This window comes from Papio anubis, chromosome 3 (genome assembly GCF_008728515.1).
Source record: "Papio anubis isolate 15944 chromosome 3, Panubis1.0, whole genome shotgun sequence".
Classification (NCBI taxonomy): domain Eukaryota; kingdom Metazoa; phylum Chordata; class Mammalia; order Primates; family Cercopithecidae; genus Papio; species Papio anubis.
Genome location: NC_044978.1, coordinates 179673042 through 179692506, shown reverse-complemented (window position 1 = coordinate 179692506; position 19465 = coordinate 179673042). Strand labels below are relative to the sequence as shown.

Sequence of the window (19465 nt, the reverse complement as noted above, 5' to 3'; positions counted from 1 at the left end):
GAGGGGCTGCAGTCCACAGGCAGTGTAGTGTTTGTGGGTGCCCGATCTCTGTCACCGCCCATTGATGCTCGGCAGCTCATTCATCTGCCCGTGTGCCCTCCTGCACACAGGTGAGCTGGATCCTCCTCGGTGCCTGCAGCCTGCGTGGTGGGTGGTACCGGGTGTGGGGCCAGCCCAGCCCGGCCGTCCACAGCTGTGCATCCTCTGGCCACAGCTCTGGTTCACCCCCTCGTCTAGAAAACCCTTGCAGGGACCCAGTGCAATAGGCCTACTGTGGGTGGCAGCATGCTGCGATGACACGAGGGACAGGAAAGTCAGTACTGGAAAGAGCCTGGGGCCTGACCCCACCACCCACCTTAGTCTGTCAACTGGGGTTACGATGCCTGCCGTAGGGGTGGCTGTTAAGACTTATTTTGGTGAAGGCCATCAGCTGTAAGTGACAGAAGCTCAACTCAAACCAAGGGAAGCAAATGAAGCCAATTTGTAGTTTGTTTTTCAGTGCTGGGGCGGAGCTGGAGGCGCCTTGCAGGAGTGGAGCAGAGGCTGGCAGAGCCCAGGGCTTGGTACTGGAACCGGCACTGAGACTTCCAGGGTGAGTCTGCAGGACCCTTTGTCTTGTCTCCCCTGCCTTTCAGCAGCAGCCAGGCTCCCTCTGTGGGGGAGGGGGCAGAGAATACGGGGGGGCGGGTGTTGGGGGTGCCCTTCCCACCCAGAGGACCATGGCAGGGACAGCTGCTCTTCCCAGCCTCCACATAGCCTTTCCAGGGAAGGACCCAACTGGCCCTGCCCAGGTCACGTGCGCAGACCTGGTGTCAATCACTGTCACCAAAGGCTGGGCTTCCCTAAAAGGCCTGGGTCCCAGGCACAGCCCTCAGCGGAGGCGGGCACAGCCTGTCACAAGAGGAAGGGAATCGAAGCACATGCTGGGGAGTGAAAGCACGCTAACAAAACCAAGCAAAACAATGACTAACGACAGAAAACGACCACGCTGGCTGCAAGACCCACTGCACCAGGGCATGTGATGCCTGGAAGAGGCCCGGGCACGCAGTAGGTCTCAACAGTGCAGACCGGCGTTGTGATAGAGAACTGGCAAATGGGGTTCTCTTCCTCCCCGCCCCCACTGCCACCACCGTCAACACTCACCAGCAGTAAATTGTCCTCAAAAATGCTTTAAAACATTAGTCATGTTTTCCAACCCAACTTTTGAGAAACAGTATTTGGGCCATGAGTGTGTGCTGCACGCTCCAGGTGCTTCCGCTCGCACATGTGGGGTTTGGAGCTGCCCACCGTGCAGCACACAGTGGGGCAGCACACAGGGACCAGCACACAGTGGGGCAGCACATGGGCCAAGACACAGCACAGCGCACAGAGGCCAGCACACAGTGGGGCAGCGCATGGTGGGGCAGCACACAAGGGTCAGTGCACAGTAAGGCAGCACACAGGGTGCCCCCAGCACACAGTGGGGCAGCGCATGGGGGCCAGCACACAGTGGGGCAGCACACGGGGGGCAGGGGAGCACACAGCGCAGGAGCAGAGTCAGGCTCTGGGCTTCTTGGATGAGCGACAGGGCTGAAGGTCAGCCACAGGGTGGGTGGAGGGGCTTCTCCCTGGAGGCCGGGGTCAACTTCCAATTTGCCTCTCTGTGGGGTGTCTGGCTTTGCTTCTGTTGCAAGGGAAACCTTTCATTCAGAAAATTCCCTTAGAGGGTGTGTTTTCCAGGTTGCCTAAGAGGAAGCAGTCAAATCCGGGACACAGCTATCACCGGAAACCAGGGCGGTGAGGGGCGAAGCTTGGCTGTCATCTGCACAGACCCCCAGAGGCCCGCCCTCACGTGCTTGCTCATTGGCAGGCGGAGCCACTGAGACAGTGGAGGACAGAGCGGACCCCTGCCCTGTGCTGCTGATCCTCCACCAAGGAGGCCTCCAGACACCAGCCGCTGGGGAGATCATCCACAGTGACACTCTCCACCATGGAGAGGAATGGCAGGTGGAGAAAGGGCCGCGTTGTGGGCACAGCCTGGGGGGAGGTGCCCATCACACACCCTGGCCACAAAATCCTCCAGCACAGAGATGGCATCTAAACTTCCCTGAGCCCAGAAGACTCCCCAGCTTGGGGATGCACAGAAACGAGGGTCTGGAAGACATGGCCCAGGGTCCACGCCACCGTAGCAGGGGGCAGGTGCTGTGGTAACGAGGAAGCCTGTTCTCATCCCGCTCCATTCAAATGTGGGGAAAAGAAAGAGAGATCACACTGTTACTGTGTCTATATAGAAAGAAGTAGACATAAGAGACTCCATTTTGTTCTGTATTTGAGATGCTGTTAATCTGTGACCCTACCCCCAACCTTGTCCTTGTAAGAGACATGTGCTGTGGTGACTCAAGGTTTAACAGATGTTGGGCTGTGCAGGGTGTGCTTTGTTAAACAAGTGCCTGAAAGCAGTATGCTTGTGAAAAGTCATCACCATTCTCTTAATCTCAAGTACCCAGGGACACGTACACTGCCGAAAGTCATACACTGCCAAAGGTCGCAGGGACCTCTGCCTAGGAAAGCTAGGTATTATCCAAGGTTTCTCCCCATGTGATAGTCTGAAATATGGCCTCGTGGGAAGGGAAAGACCTGATCGTCCCCCAGCCTGACACCCGTGAAGGGTCTGTGCTGAGGAGGACTAGTATAAGAGGAAAGGCCTCTTGGCAGTTGAGATAGAGAAAAGCATCTGTCTCCTGCCTGTCCCTGGGCAATGGAACATCTCGGTGTAAAACCTGATTGTATGTTCTGTTTACTGAGAAAGAAGGAAACCGCCTTAGGGCAAAAGGTGGGACTTGCTAGCACAATGCTGCTCTTTACGCACTAAAAAGGTTTATGGAGATGCCTGCATATGCATATCAAGTCACAGCACTTTTCCTTAAACTTATTCATGTCACAGAGATCTTTATTCATACGTCTTACTGCTGACCTTCTCCCTGCGATGATCCTATTATCCTGCCACTTCCCTTTTTCTAAGATGGTAAAGATAATGATCAATAAATACTGAGGGAACTCAGAGACCAGTGCTGGTGTGGGTCCTCTGTATGCTGAGCGCTGGTCCACTGGGCCCACTTTTTCTCTCTCTATACTTTGTCTCTGTGTCTCATTTCTTTTCTCAAGTCTCTCATTCCACCTAACAAGAAACACCCACAGTCGTGGAGGGGCCACCCCTTCATTCAAATACACTTTTGCCAATCCAAGACACACAAAGATGCTTTAAGAAAAAGAAACAGGGCCAGGCATGGTGGCTCACACCTGTAATCCCAGCACTTTGGGAGGCCGGGGCGGGCAGATCATTTGAGGTCAGGAGTTCAAAACCATACAAAAATTAGCCTGGCATGGTGGTGGGCGCCTGTAATCCCAGCTACTTGGGAGGCTGAGGCAGGAGAATCGCTTGAGCCCAGGAAGCAGAGGTTGCAGTGAGCAGAGATCGTGCCATTGCACTCCAGCCTGGGCAACAGAGTGAGACTCCATTTAAAAAAAAAAAAAAAGGAAAGAAAAGTAAGTAAGTCTGTTAAGTAAATTGTTTAAGAGCTGGGCAAAATGATAGGTTTCAATTTCCCCCAGAATCAGGGCACAGGGATGAAACCCGTGCTCGGGACAGTAGGAGTGGGGGAATTTGGGTGGGAGTCAAAAAGGTTGACCACAGTGCTGAGTCTTGGAGGCTCCCACCCCATTCCACCCCTGCCTGAGCCTTGGGTGACAGAGGAATGCCTGGGGGGTCAGAGAGGCTGGGGTCTTCCAGGGACAGAAAGGACTTGGGCCTCCGCCCAGAAGAGCTGCCCCTGCAGGGCCAAGGGAGAGAGGTGGGGCAGGGCAGGTCTAAGAAAGGCCCTGGCCACACCCATCCTGGCCTTCCCTGGCCCTGGGCAAGGTGTAAACCGTCCTCCCTGACACCCAAGCAGCGTGGGGCAGGACTTCTCTTCAGGGCTTGGTCAGCAGGCCCTTCCTGCCTCAAGGCTGACTCAGGGCATCAGTTATGCCCACGTCCTAATCCCTGGCACCTGTGAATGTCACTCTATCTGGCAAAGGCACCGTGCAAAGGCAATTGCATGAGGGCTCCTGAGAGGCGGAGTCTGTCCCAATCCTGTGGGCAAGTCCTACTGAGATGGGGCAGGAGGGGCAGGGAGAAGGCCACATGAGGATGGAGAGAGAGACTGGAGCGATGGAGGAAGGGGCTATGAGCCACAGCAGATGGGCACCACACCACCTAGAAATTGCAAAAGGCAAGGCAACAGATTCTCCCCTGAAGCCTCCAGAAGAAGCCAGCCCTGCCAACACCTTGACGTTAGCCCAGTGAGGCCGATTTCAGACTCTGACCTGCGGAACCACGCGAGGATAGAATGTTTATTGCTCTGAGCCTCAGTGTGCTCATCTGTTATGGCAGCCATGGAGGCTCCCATGTGGCCGCGTCTCTGCACTGTGGATGCTGCAGGCGGGGCTGGCACAGACTTGGGTTCGAACCCTGGCTCCAGCACTTGCTGGCTGTGGACGACAATGGCTCAGGTCACCTTTCTGCACCTCAGTTTACTGACAGTGAGGTGGGGAAAATAAGCACCGGGCCCCCTAGACTATGGGGATGTCAGATAAGTGAACAGATCTCCCAGTCTCATGGGCTGCTGAGGGAAGGCAATGAGATCCCAATAGTGGAGGGGCCCAGGGAAGTGAGGGTAGAAGGGCCATAGAGGCTTAGGGAGGAGCTGATGCTAGTGTCCCCAAGCATTCTTTCTCCCGTCATCCGCAGGAACAGAATTGTCAGCAGGAAGTGGACCCTTGGGAATAAAGACTACATTTCCCAGCATCCTTTGCAGCCAGGTGTGGCATGTGACCACATTTTGGCCAATAGGATATAAGGAGACAGCTGCAGTGCATCCCTGCCCTTCTGCCCCCTTCTGTCTGGGATGTTCCTGGAGCTCCCCTCTCACAGTGAGGTGCAGGCCACACCCTGAGGAGGACAGAGCTGAAGGCTGGAAGGAGCCTGGGTCCCTGATGACCTGAGGCCACAGAGCCATCACGGGAGCCATGGACTGCCGACCCCCGGACTTTTGCACATTAGAGAAATAAACATCTCTGGCTGAAGCTACTGTTGATGTGGTTCCCTATCCAGAGGGGCTTAGGAACTAGAGTAGCAGCAGGCGTGCCTGCTGCTCCCATGTCGTCCTGTGGGGCCCTGCATCAGCGTCCAAGATTCCTGACAGCCACCCCCAGGCCTCCAGTGGCAAGGGAAGGGGCAGAGGGTCAGGAGGCCTATGAGCACCCCCAGCCTCGGCCCCAGGGAGCCCCTCTGCCCTCAAGCACAGCTCCTGAGAAAGTGCCACACACTGCAAACTTGCCATAGCACCCACTCCCTGAACACCAGCAATGGTGGTGATCGACGTCACTGACAGTGGTAAGCATCTGGAAAAAGTGCGACAATAACACGCGTGTACTGGCCCACTGTACCAATGAAGAGACCAGGATTCAGAGGGGCTCCCTTCATCTCTGCCCACCGGCAGCCCACACGGTCAGAGCTGTCCCCTCATGATGCCGTTGGCTCCAGTTGTGGGTTTGCGATCAATCCAAGGGCAAGGGCAAGGGCAAGGGAAGGCAGCGAGTGCCCCACCCCCCACTTCCTAAACAGGGACAAGAGAGAGGAACCAGGGGGGAGAAGGGAACCACAGGGGAGAAGGGCTAATGTTCTTAAATGATCTTATCATTCAGTTTCCAACCTTTCTATAAGCATCTATTATTTCGATAATGAGAAACGCTGCCTCCCACCAATCCTCACCCACAGTGCTTTTCACAGTGCTGACTTTTTTCCTGCCTAATGACTGATTCGACCCACACACAGGAGGGCTCAAATCACAGTAGGCTTCTAAGGAACGACTTAATCAGCTTTTGATTCCACTTAGCTCTCACGTCCATGGGCTTTTAAGATCTCCTCCAGCTCCATGAAGTTTGCCTCCTCCTTCCTTCCCTGTCCTTCAGGCCAGCCCAGGCCCCCCTCACGCCCACCTCTGTGGCTGCCCTGGCTGCAACAGGGAAGAAATGACCATGCCAGCGGCAGGCACCTGAGTCACACCTGGGTTCCACAAGGTCCAGACGGCCATCTTTCTCCTTTGATTAGTCTCAAGGAAATGACTGTTAATTAACTTTGCATTTGCTCATTCCCCGTGCAACTCATTATCCCAATTAAACTACCTCTCGTGAAGTCTGGCTCTTTTTGCAGAAAGTTATTTCTAATTATTTCAACTCGAACGTCTGTGGCCCCTTATGCTGCTATTTTTCTTACCCAGAACATCATTTTTGGTTTGGAACCAGCACGCAAGGGGGAAGGAGCGGTGGCTCTGCTGCCAAGCTGTCAGTTAACGCTTTTCCAGGCAAGTCTCTTAACCTGGGAGCCTCGGCGGCTTCTGCGTGATGGGTCCAGGGACGTTGATTATAGCAACGAAACAAACAGAAGCAGGCCAAGAACAGGGCAGGCATGAAGGTGAGAATGGGAACCAAAGGTTTATGATGAATCTATTCTGGGTACCAAAGTCCAAAATAAAGATAAAATGGGGAGGGAAAAAAAGTAATGCCTGCCCCACAGGGTTATCATATGGCTTAAGTGATTTAAACTGGGTTCTCCACTCCAGGTCTTACAAGGTCTAAATCAAGGTGGTGGCAGGGATGAGCTCTTACCTGGAGGCTCTGGGGGAGAATCCGCTTCCAGGTGCATTCAGGTGGCCCTGAAAGTCCAGCTCCTGGTGGCTGCAGGCCTGGGGTCCTCATTCCATGGCTGGGGGCCACTCCCTGCTCCTATAAGTCACCCACACACCTTCTCACACAACTCCTTCCTCCTTCAAACCAGCAATGTTAATTCCAGTCTTTCTCACACCTTCCTCTCTGCTGACAGCTGGAAAAGCTCCCTGCTTTCATTAAGCTCAGGAGGTCAAGCCCACCAGATCATCTCTGATCTCAAAGTCAGATGGCTTGGGATTTTCATTCCTTCGTCAAAGTCCCTGCACAGCAGCATCTAGGCTAGTGTTTAACTGAACAGCCAGGGGTACGAGTCAGTGGGCCCACCTTTAAAATTCTGTCTGCCACGCCCATCATATTCGTATCTTTCTAAATTTGCTTCTTTCAAAGTTGAATACAAGGATGAAAATCCATGCCCTCACCGAGGGATCACAGCAATGCAGCTCATGGCAGCAATCACCCAGTGCTGGACACATGTGGGTTCTGTCTTCAGTCCTGACGCAAAATCTGGGATCAGTCAGGAGAAATACACAAGAGTTCTGCCTTCCTTTCACTCACATGACCTTGTGCAAGTCACATCTAACCTGGCTGAGCCCGGTCCCCTCCTCGCCACAGATGGGCTGATCCACAAGAGGACATCTTTGAAGCACCCAGCACACAGCCTGGTACCCCGGCAGTGCTCAGCTGCTATGAGCACCACGCCCACGGTCGACAGGCTGTCAGACCATCTGCACGACCTTTTTTTCTTTTTAAACACCACCCAATCCTTGCTAGGGGCACCACGTGCTGTACAGTCGGCTCTTCCGGCACCCCAAGTCCCTGGCTAGGCCACTCATGCCCATTGCTGGACATGTGCTCAGACGACTGATCCAAGAGTCTTCCATACAGGCAGCTTCACCTCCACGTGAAGATAACTTGCAGTGTGCTGCGGTTCCAGATCTCAGTGAGCTACCTAAGCAGGTAGGTTCCCAAGAGCAGACTGCCTTTGGAGCAGTTCCTGAAGCGGCCACGAGGTGGCAGGCCTTTCCCTGGCGGATCAGAGAAATCCCGCAGTTCGGGATACAGACATAGGGCATGGCCTGGCCTCAGCGGAGGTTCACAGTCCCCAAGGTGGCATCCCCACTGGGACGACCTGTGCTTATCTGTCTTGAGGCACAGCAGCTACAATTCTTCATCAGGCTCGGAGCTGCAAGACGCCCATCGGATTCCTTCTGAGCCCCAAAGAGGAAGGAAATGAACATGTTTCTCTTTTAAATCTCACAACAAATAATAAGGTCTCAGTTTTACAGGTGAGCAGATCAAGGTTGAAAGCAATGAAGTTACTTGGTCACAGCCAATAAGAAACATGAGATACTGTTTTGGTTTTGTTTGTTTTTTGAGATAGAGTCTTGCTGTCATCCAGGCTGGAGTGCAGTGGTGAGATCTCAGCTGACTGCAACCTCCGCCTCCCGGGTTCAAGCGATTCTCCTGCCTCAGCCTCCCCAGTAGCTGGGATTACAGGTGCCTGCCACCATGCCCAGCTATTTTGTTTTGTTTTGTTTTGTTTTTTAGTAGAAATGGGGTTTCACCATGTTGGCCAGGCTGGTCTCGAATTCCTGACCTCTGATGATCCACCTGCCTCGGCCTCCCAAAGTGCCAGGATGACAGGAGTGAGCCACCAGGCCCGGCCGAGACACTGTTTTAAATTTTATTGCAGAAAGGCTGGCCGTGGTGGCTCATGCCTGTAATCCTAGCACTTTGGGAGGCTGACAACGCCAGACTGCTTGAACTCAGGAGTTCGAGATCAGCCTAGGCAACATGGTGAAACCCCATCTCTACCAAAAAGACAAAAAATTAGCCAAGCGTGGTAGCATACACCTGTAGTGCCAGCTATTAGGGAGGCTGAGGCATGAGAATCACTTGAACCGGGAGGCAGAGTTTGCAGTGAGCCGAGATCGCGCCACTGCACTCCAGCCTGGGCAACAGAATGAGACTCTGTCTCAAAAAATATATATATAAAATAAAATAAATTGTATCGCAGAAAACTACAAACACATGCAAAAGAAAATCGTCATAACTCCTGTGGCATTCATCACCCAGCTTCAACCATTACTAACAGTTGCCACTTGTGTTTCACCTGTCCTTGAATTTTTTTTCACGGAGAATTTACAAAGTGAATACCAGACATAGGGGCAATTTACTGTAAATACTTCCGTTTGTATCTCTAAAGGTTAGGACATTTTACCCACCAGCCATTACTGCTCCCTACCAAAAGTATCGATAACTCCCAGTTTTCATCTAATACCCGGTTTATATTCCAATTTCCCCCACCTATCTCTCAAATGCCTCGTTTAAGCTGGTTTGTTGTGTCATGATCCAAATAAGTTCCACGCATTCAATTCAATGGCATCTTTTAAGCTCGTTTATTCTCTAATAGTTCAGTTCCACTTTCTTTTTTTTCCTCCAGGCTCCAATTAATTATATCATCATCATAATTATACTATTATCTTAATTACTGGTATTAATTGACAAGGTCATTTGTCCTGTACAACATCCCACATTTGGGGTTTATTTTTGCGTCTTTCTGCAAGGGGCATATTACCTGACAAACAGTAGGTGTTAATCAGCATGGGTTGAATGGTTTCAATGAGAGAAAAGCAAAAGAATAAAAGTTTGGTCCTTTACTCAAATGGTCCTACTTTCACTAATGTAACAAGCAGGCAACACACCACTTGAGAAGCCACCAACTCGCGCCCTGGGATCCTGGGGAGGGCATGGGTTCTAAGTCTGGGATCCTGGGAGGCATGGGCTCTAAGTCTGGGATCCTGGGGAGAGCATGGGCTCCCCCGCGGGATCCCGGGAAGGGCACAGGATCGAGCCCTGGGATCCCGGGGAGGGCAGGGACTCTTAAGTCTGGGATCCTGGGGAGGGCACGGGCTCCAGTCCTCAGATCTTGGCAGTCAGAACTGCACTCCAGGCCACGCTGTGCTAAAGCGGGAGCCAGGCCCTATCACCCACGGGAATCCCGCTTGGGGGCCGGCACCGGGACCATGAGAACACGCCGCCCCTGCTCTTCCAGCACCTCTGCTCTTGGGGGTATGCGCTACAGCAGCACGGACCTAGGTCAGGTTATGAAGACGTGTGCATTTATGAGCTTTAGTTGTGCCCCGATGTTTTCTATACGCTGTTCTTAGTCTGTTTTTCCTGTTTTGAGAAAACTGAAGATAACAGAAAGGTACAAAACACACGCCCATATGCCCATCATCCAGCATCAAAACCGCCAACATTTTGTCCCATTTGCTTCCTGGGTTTTGTTTCCCGTTTCACCAGAACTCACTGGTTGAGACGGAGACCCCAGCGCCTTCTCCTCTCCGCCTCGGGCGCCCGGAGAAGCAGCGTCGGGGTGGGGGCGCCTTCCCAAGCGGTTGCCTCCGCGGTTATTTCTCAAGCACCTGCGCCGCCGTTTGGGTGGCGCTCGCGCCGAGGCTTCAGTTTCATTTAGCAAACATGGAGTGCTCCGCGCCGATCTGGAGCCAGGGTGTGAGGGTGAACAGTGCTCCCCACGCTCGTTCCCACAGCAAAGGGAGGCCCGGAGTGTCAGCGCACTGGCGGGTGCAGGCCGGGAAACGGGAAACTGGCACTGGGCTCCTACCCAAACCCCGGCTCCGAAGTCCCTGCCGGCTCGCAACGCGCACGCCCCAACCCGGGCTCTGGGCCCACCCCCTCACGCTGCCTCCTCATTGGCTCCTCCCGGCATCGCCACGCCTACTGGAGGCTCCTCCCAATGCTCACTTCACCTTTCACCTCTTCGCGGCCGCCGGTAAGCCTCAGGCCCCGCCCACCGGGGGGGTGGAAATGCTCTTCCGTGACCCACAATTATTGGTGACTATTGCCTGTCCATAACAGGAAAAGCGGTTACGGATTGGCTGAGGCGAAGTAGTAGGGCGGAAAAGTGGGTATAGCTGCCTGCACGCACGCTTGGTGCGTGCGCGGCGACGGCGGCGGCAGGCAGTGGCAGTCATGGCGGCTCAGTGCGTGAGGCTGGCGCGGCGCAGTCTTCCGGCTTTGGCGTTGTCTCTCAGGTAAGGGGCACTTGGCCTCCCTAAGCTGAGGTGGGAGCGCGACCTCCCGCTCCGATGGGGACCTTTCCTGGCCCCGGGGCCTCCTCCCCGGCCCCGGAGCTGGGCATCCCCAGGCTCGCGGTTCCCCGCTGCGGGACGCGGATCGCCCCGCTGGGGCCTGCTCTGCGGCCAGGCTCTCCGTTCGGGGTTCTGGAGAGGCCAAGCATGGCCGCCTGGGCGGGAAGGGTGGAGTGGGCGCGCGCCGTGTCAGGAGAGTACCGCAGCACTGGGGCGTCTGGCTCGGAAGGTACGGTGGTCCACGTGCGCGTGTGGTCCAGGGCCAGCGGCGACGCCTCGCGCGCGTTCACGACCTCGGCGCTCACGGGCGCAGAGGCAGCCGCAACTTGTGCGGTTGAAAAAGCGACCAAAGAAGCCCGAGACTTGTCCAAGGTCACGCAGCGAGGCCGAGCCCGGCCGGGTGTGCCCTAGGCAGGAGCTGTTACTCATTTCCGTGCGGCGGCTCGAGGCCGGGGCCACAGCGGTGATCGGGAAACTTCGTGTCGCAAGGTGCGTGTTGCCCGTTCACGGGCTTTTTCCACTCGGCCTCGAATTCCTTCACTCCACCTTCTGCAGCGTGTGAGATCAAAAGAGCAGTCGAGCCTGTGCCGCTGCTGGACGAAGAGTTTGTTGAGACAGGCGCACATTTCGGGCCTGAGGGCCACGAGAGTCAGTGCCCTTTTTTTTTCAAACCTGCTGCTTCTGCTTTTTAAAAGTTCTACCTCAGAAGTTAGTATGGCAAGTACTTGCTGGAGGAGCTGCCTAGAACCAAGTTATTGATTAGAGAAGCCACTGAGGGCCAAATTGGCCAAAAGCTGGGCAGTGAGAAGCGGTTTTTCCCTGAAAGAGAGCAGGTAGGTGAGGTGAAGATCACTTTCAGTCGAGGTGATTAAGGGGTAAGTGCGAGCTTAATAGATTATATCTTAAAAACATAGGAGCCAAGAGCAGCGACCCACGTGGAATACTTGAGTAAAAAGAATTTGGTAAAGTAATTGGTGGTTTTGTATTGGAATTAATTGCCAGGAAAGCGACCACCGAGTCATCATCATTTCTGTCTCTAGAATGGTAGTTTTGTGGAAAGATGCTTAACTAGGGAAAGGGAGGAGAGCTGACTGGTAGTCATAGCTCTCAGAGTAGTTACTGGGCTTTCTGAGACTCAGTTTCCCTCTGCAGAATGAGATGGCCCTGGGTGTGGGTCCTGTTGCATTCCTGGCCACACTTTGTGTTGGCTGTGCTTTGGAAAGGGGTCAGTGCAGAGCTGACCTGCAGAAAGGCTGGTGGCTGTCACACCCCCAGGCAGAACAGCTGGAGAGGGAGGTGGGCTTCACAACAGTACACTGAGTTTTTATTTAAATTCTTAGTTTTTTAAATTCACAAGAGTAAAAATGTAAAATGGTCATCGCTCTCCACCCCCATGGCAAGACTGTAAGATGCTTCCACTCCACTTCTTTCCACAGATCTGAGATAATAGTAAGTACACAGGATTTCTAGTTTGTCTTTACAAAAATAGGATCCTGTTTTGTGTATTTTTCTGTAAGTTGCATTCCTTAACAGAACACCCAAAGTGTATCCAATAAATGGCAGTTTAACCCATTTTTAGGAGCTGCATAATATTCCAGATTGTGTTAGCAAGTTTATTCAACCATTTCCTCACTGGCAAATATTGTTTCCAACTTGTCGCTCTGCAGTGCTGCAATAAACAACCTTGACTGTAAGTTCTGTGTGCTGGCAGCCTTCCTATTCGTTGAAGCAGTTTTAATCTGGGAAGAAAATTGAATGTAGCTTATTCTCAGATTGGACTGGCCTAATTTAAAAAGAGGTTCTGGCCGGGTGTGGTGGCTCACACCTGTAATCCCAGCACTTTGGGAGGCTGAGGTGGGCAGATCACGAGGTCAGGAGATCATAGACCATCCGGGCTAACATGGTGAAACCCTGTCTCTACTAAAAAAAAATAATAATAAAATTAGCCAGGCGTGTTGGTGGATGCCTGTAGTCCCAGCTACTCCCAGTACTGGGGTGAGAGGGGTCTCGGGCTTGCGAACGTGGGGTTGAGGTGGGCAGATCACGAGGGGAGGAGATTGAGGTCATCCTGGCTAACACGGTGAAACCCCATCTCTACTAAAAATACATACACAAAATTAGCCGGGTATGGTGGCAGGCGCCTGTAGTCCCAGCTACTCAGGAGGCTGAGGCAGGAGAATGGCGTGAACCCGGGAGGCAGAGCTTGCAGTGAACCAAGATGGCACCACTGCACTCCAGCCTGGGCAACTGAGTGAGACTCTGTCTCAAAAAAAAAAGGTTCTCTGGTCCTGGTGAAGAAATCTAGGTTTTAAGACTTTATTTTATCATTTGTTAATGGCTTTGTGACCTGGGCTTATCACTTGGTCTTGGTCTAGTTCACCGTACGTACCCCATACTTTCCTGTCTTCATGCCTTTGTCCAAGCAGTTTATTCTTTCTGAAGCTGCATCTATCCTGTCATTCCACCTCTGATCCCTTTTGTGTAACTCTTAGACGGAATTTTCCTCTTGTTGCCCAGACTGGAGTGCAGTGACGAGATCTCGGCTCACCGCAACCTCCGCCTCCCGGCTTCAAACGATTCTCCTGCTTCAGCCTCCCAAGTAGCTGGGATTACAGGCATGCACCACTATGCCCGGCTAATTTTGTATTTTTAGTAGAGACGGGGTTTCTCCATGTTGGTCAGGCTGGTCTCGAACTCCTGACCTCAGGTGATCCACCTGCTTTGGCCTCCCAAAGTGCTGGGATTACAGGCGTGAGCCACCGAGCCTGTCTTAATCACTTTTAAATCCCAAATTACAGTTCTTTGTGTTTAGATACCTTCTTTTTTGCAAGATCACTGCTGGGTCTATCTTTGTTACCAGGATCAGCAATAGGCCGGCCTCACTCTAGTAGTAGCTATTCCATAAGTAGGTGGTTAGGTCTGGGCAGACTGTCTCAGTCACCTTAGAATGGAAAGAGAAGGAGGTTAGTACTATTGTGTACCAACTACTGTAACTTGGCACATTGACATGTAAGTTTAGGCATGTACTACAGAAGATCTTATAAAAATAAAAAAAGACAGGCACAGTGGCTCATGCCTGTAATCCCAGCACTCTGGGAGACTGAGGGGGGAGGATCACTTGAGCCCAGGAGTTCAGGGTTACAGTGAGTTATGATTGTACCACCGTACTCTAGCTTGGGTGACAGCGAGACCCTGTCTCTAAAAATACATAAGAGAGGCCAGGCGCGGGGGCTCACTCCTGTAATCCTAGCACTTTGGGAGGACAAGGCGGGCAGATCACTTAAGGTCAGGAGTACAAGACCAGCCTGGCCAACATAGTGAAACCCCATCTCTACTAAAAATACAAAAAATTAGCCGGGTGTGGTGACGAGCGACTATAGTCCCAGCTACTCAGGCGGTTGAGGTAGGAGTATCCCTTGAACCCAAGAGACAGAGGTTGCAGTCTGGATGACAGAGCAAGACTCTCTCTCTCCAAAAAAAAAAAATATATATATATAGAGAGAGAGAGAGAGACAGCAACCCTGTCTCTAAAATATATATATATATGTTTATCTTAGATCTAATAAAGGCACACTGTATATGACTTATAGCTTTTATATTTACTATTTACTAGTATAGCTTCTATATGTCAAGTATAGTGTGCCTTTATTAGATCTAAGAGAAATGTTTTCTCCCCAAGTAATAGTAAAGAGTTTGAAGCTATTTTAAGTTTCTAAAATCATACGTCTGACCTCAATAAACACAGAAACAAAGTGTTCGTTTCTCGTGTGTGGACTTCCCTGCAGGCCATCTCCCCGCTTGTTGTGCACAGCCACGAAACAAAAGAACAGTGGCCAGAACCTGGAAGAGGACATGGGTCAGAGTGAACAGAAGGCAGATCCTCCTGCTACAGAGAAGAGCCTCCTGGAAGAGAAGGTTAAGTTGGAGGAGCAGCTGAAGGAGACTGTGGTGAGGACTGTCAGGCTCCTGTGGGAGTGGGCTTGGCTGAACTGTTTCTCTCCTGGGCCACATAAAGGGTTCCAGGCTTCATTGGTGACAGACTAAAGCCAGAGTTAAGCCGTTGTCCATGGCCTGCAGTGGGCCCAGGTGGCAAGTTACTGCCAAAGCAAAGACTAGAACCCAAATCCTATGTGGCTGTGGTTCTGGCAAGAGAATGAACTTTACATGCTATCATTTGTCATTGAATTAAAACTTAAAATCATCTTTACAAATGAGGAATGCTCAGTATGGTTGTTTAGGTTGGGACTTAGGAGAGGAAGCAGAAAATTTCAAGTACCGGAGTTGGAAGCTGGAGTATGGTTTTATGTCATGCTCTCATAGGCAGGTAGGTTTGTGAACTAGGAACATGAATTATTACTCCATGTGAAAACACATGGGTGGCACAAATCAAGTTCTTTAAGGATTTGAGAATGATGACAAACCCTGAGTGCTGGCACCATTCCAAACCCGTTACATATGTTAATCCTGGCTGCCAGGTGCAGAGCCGGGACTTGAACCAGGACCATCTAGACTTGGAGCTCTTACTCCTTGCCACTGCACAGTGATTACCTGAAGACTGAAAATGGATGCAGTCTAGAGGCCCCCACAGAGCAATTTAGTAAATGTTAAAAAGAGAAAAGCTAGCTGGGCGCAGTGGCTTACCCCTCTGATAGCACTTTGGAAGGCTGAGGCAAGAGGATTGCTTGAGCCCAGGTGTTCAAGACCAGCCTGGGCAACATAGTGAGACTCCATCTCTAAAAAAATAAAATAAAAATTAGCTGGGCGTGGTAGTGCACTCCTGTAGTCCCAGCAACCCAGGTGGCTGAGGTGGGAGAATTGCTTGAGCCCAGGAGGTTGAGGCTGCAGTGAGCCGAGATTACACCACTTCACTCCAGCCTGGGCAATAGCACAATACCCTGTCTCAAAAAAAAAAAAAAAAAAAGAGAGAAAAGCTCAGATGAGTGAGCTTACAGGAAGATGGTGAGACATGAGGAATATACTAGAACTCAGATGATGATTACACAAAGAGTGTTTGAACTGAGCCACCTCTGGGTAACATTGAACATAGCAAAAGATCCTGAGTGCAGCTTTTATTAAGCTTTCGTTAAGCTACCCTTCTTAGTCATATTTCAAAGGCAGTGATATTACTTCTGTTTTGACTTGCAGTTAGTTACACAGCCATTTTCCAATCAAGCTCGCTTTCCTATGACTTTGTTCCATATTAATATAAATCTCCCAGCCGGGCGTGGTGGCTCACACCTGTAATCCCAGCACTTTGGGAGGCTGAGTCGGGCAGATCACAAGGTCAGGAGATGAAAACCATCCTGGCTAACACGGTGAAACCCCGTCTTTACTAAAAATACAAAAAATTAGCCGGGCATGGTGGCGGGCACCTGTAGTCCCAGCTACTTGGGAGGCTGAGGCAGGAGAATGGCATGAACCTGGGAAGCGGAGCTTGCAGTGAGCCGAGATCACACCACTGCACTCCAACCTGGGCGACAGACAGCAAGACTCCGTCTCAAAAAAAAATTTAAAAATATTTAAAAATATTTTTTTTATTTTAGGAAAAATATAAACGAGCTTTGGCAGACACTGAGAACTTGCGGCAGAGGAGCCAGAAATTGGTGGAGGAGGCAAAATTATATGGTACGTTCAACATAACATGGTGTTGATTCTGAAAAGAAGATAATGGGGTGGGGAAGGGGAAGGCCATGCATATGGAAGTGTCAGAGAGCAAGGCTGTGGGGCGGGGGGCCCAGCAGTTGCATCCCCTGCATTTTTTTTTTTTATGATGGCCCAACAGCAAAGGTGTCTGGAGGAGCAGAAATAAGTAGCTGAGACTAGCATGAAGAATTGTAAATAGGTGTGTCCTGCCCCACACAGAGACCTCGGTGGGAACCTGCAGTAGGTCAGCCTCTGATGCCCATCCCCTTAGCCCTCCGGAAGTAACACTGGCATCACTTCAGAACTCCCAGCATGCTATATGCATTGCCACCTTTGGATGTTTTTGTCACTGTTCTTCCCATTTTTACAGTTGAGATCATTGCGGTTTAGTCACCTGCCCCACATCACAAAGCTGGTACATAACCCAGGCTCCCAACTCCACAGGCTGGTGTTTGAGTGCTGGCTGCGGGTCTCTGCGTGACAGACAGTGGGTATTAGAGGTGCAGAACCTAAGGCTCAGTGGAGGGTAAAAGGCCTGCCCCGGGTCAGACAGGGTGAGAGGCTACGTGGAAACTAAGAACCAGAGTCTGTGCCGCGTTCACAGAGATTGAAGCGCTCCTTGAAACACTTTTTTCCTGGATGCTGTGGCCTGTTTCTTGGTATTCTGCCTCTCTTTGTGGTAATGTGCTTTGTTGGTTCTTACCCTTTCTGACCTGTAAATATCTGGGCTCTTGGGACTCAGTACCAGGCCTAGGTTCTCTCCCCTTGCTGTGCTCCCTGGGTGACTTACACACTCTTATGGGCTTAATGGCATCCACACACAAGTCTCAGCTTCAAACTCGGATCTTCTGAGTTCCAGTCCTCTATATCTTACTGCTTACTTGACATCTGGGCTTGGATGTCTCAAGGGTATTTTCCCCCCTTTCTTCACATTTTAGTAAATTCTAAATTTAGTAAATTCTGGGTCTCATCCCACAAATAGCTTTTGAGGGTTTTGTGTTGTTGAAGTTACTGAGCTATTGGAATTCTGAGGCAACTGATTTGACAAGTTATTAAATAGCCTTGGCCGGGCGCGGTGGCTCAAGCCTGTAATCCCAGCACTTTGGGAGGCCGAGATGGGCGGATCACGAGGTCAGGAGATCGAGACCATCCTGGCTAACACGGTGAAACCCCGTCTCTACTAAAAAATACAAAAATCTAGCCGGGCGAGGTGGCGGGCGCCTGTAGTCCCAGCTACTTGGGAGGCTGAGGCAGGAGAATGGCGTGAACCTGGGAGGCGGAGCTTGCAGTGAGCTGAGATCCGGCCACTGCACTCCAGCCTGGGCGACAGAGGGAGACTCCGCCTCAAAAAAAAAAAAAAAAAAAAATAGCCTCCACATCAGGTCAGCAGTGCTCAGGTTGGAATTGCCCTGTGCAGTTGGTGTGGAGTGCAAATGATCTTCTTTAACTTCAGGCATTCAAGCCTTCTGCAAGGACTTGTTGGAGGTGGCAGACGTTCTGGAGAAGGCAACACAGTGTGTTCCTAAAGAAGAAATTAAAGACGATAACCCTCACCTGAAGAACCTCTATGAGGGGCTGGTCATGACTGAAGTCCAGATCCAGAAGGTGTTCACAAAGCACGGCTTGCTCAAGTTGAACCCTGTCGGAGCCAAGTTCGACCCTTATGAACATGAGGCCTTGTTCCACACGCCCGTTGAGGGGAAGGAGCCGGGCACAGTGGCCCTAGTTAGCAAAGTGGGGTACAAGCTGCATGGGCGCACTCTGAGACCCGCCCTGGTGGGGGTGGTGAAGGAAGCTTAGCTGCTATTGATGGGGTGGGTGTTTTTAAACTCACTTGCTGTAACTCTTAAGGCTGGTTCATTGTGTCTCATCTTTGAGTACATGTGACCTTTTCCCAAACCTTGTTGGAAACCTTAAGTAACCAGTGGCTAAACAGAAAATGAAGCGGGTTGCATAACTGCGTTAATGAACTGTAATTCGGGAGTCTGTTGCCTTTTAGTGCCACGCGTTGAATAGTTCCACATACTTAGAAGAGCTCAGCGGGCTCTGCCAGGTCTCCTGAGCATCATGAGTAATGTGTCTGCTCAGACTCTGCTGACACCAAAGTATTTTAAACAAATAAAAGGTCTTGGGGAATTCTGTTTGGCTACCTGGACGCGCCAGTCTGCACCATGTGTCCCTGCAGCTCACTGCGGCGCATGAGTGACTGGCATATTTAGCCCATCACATTTCATTCGCTGAAGGAAAGGCAAGAGTTGAAACATTTTCCATACAAAAAATGATCTTTATGAAGAACATAGTGAGTTCGTTTGTCATCAGTCAACAGCGGCTGAAACTGACCACTGAGAAATGGGCGTGGGCACTGACAATTCTCAGCACCATTATTTGGCCAGGAATTGAGTTTGGCTTGGCAAAGGTCCTTTTACCCTGTTCTGTTCATCTAAATGCAGACATATTTAAATCATATTCAACTAGTTACTAACGACCTCAAGGTATATTCCCTGGCAAAATGGACTTTCTCAAAATAGGACTGCACGCTTGGTGTACTTTAAATGTTAATGTTTAATTTAAAAATTTTATTTAAGAGGATTAAAGCCCTAATGTTTATTTTCCTACTTTCTGATAACAATTTTGTGTCCACTTGTGGAGATCCTTGCCACTGAGGCAAGCATGGCTTAGCCTTCCCATTCTCTGCTCCAGCCCTGAAGCTGTCAGCCTGACATGTACGTGCGTGCACACTCACGTACACACATGCACACACTTCTGCACGGAAAGGGAGAGCCACACTCGCCCAGTGCAGCTGCAGCCTGGCATGGTAAGAATATGAAACACCTAGGAGCCACAGCAAGGGCACAGGATTTGCAAAATCGTCTTGCGAAAGGACTGTGTTCCTCATTTGCATGGTCATCTAGGGCTTAGAAAAAGGCTGAATGATTGGAGTCTCTTATGAAAAAGAAAAG

General features: G+C 51.2%; 1 protein-coding gene and 1 long non-coding RNA gene across 5 annotated transcripts in view; one reads left to right on the top strand and one right to left on the bottom strand.

The window, feature by feature from the left end:
• The window catches only part of LOC103884185, a 66829-nt gene extending 52834 nt beyond the window's left edge, over positions 1–13995 (bottom strand). The window contains exons 1-3 of one of the 3 annotated variants that reach the window (XR_004182861.1): positions 13679–13995; positions 10061–12601; positions 6688–7955 (exon numbers count right to left, since the gene is read on the bottom strand). This is a non-coding gene — a long non-coding RNA (uncharacterized LOC103884185). Of the gene's footprint in view, positions 1–6687; positions 7956–10060; positions 12602–13678 lie in introns of those variants that run through there. The other 2 variants (XR_004182862.1, XR_002521919.2) reach the window with 2 other exon arrangements.
• Positions 10570–19120, top strand: GRPEL1 (GrpE like 1, mitochondrial). 2 transcript variants are annotated; one of them, XM_003898440.2, is made up of 4 exons: positions 10570–10805; positions 14648–14810; positions 16406–16487; positions 17959–19120. In XM_003898440.2, exons 1-4 carry the CDS (start codon positions 10744–10746, stop codon positions 18303–18305), a joined length of 654 nt encoding a protein of 217 aa, XP_003898489.1. In that variant the 5' UTR covers positions 10570–10743; the 3' UTR covers positions 18306–19120. The 2 variants fall into 2 exon arrangements, with proteins under 2 accessions (XP_003898489.1, XP_031520607.1); XM_031664747.1 differs by lacking the exon at positions 10570–10805 and adding an exon at positions 11610–11695.
• The last annotated feature ends 345 nt before the right edge of the window (positions 19121–19465 follow it).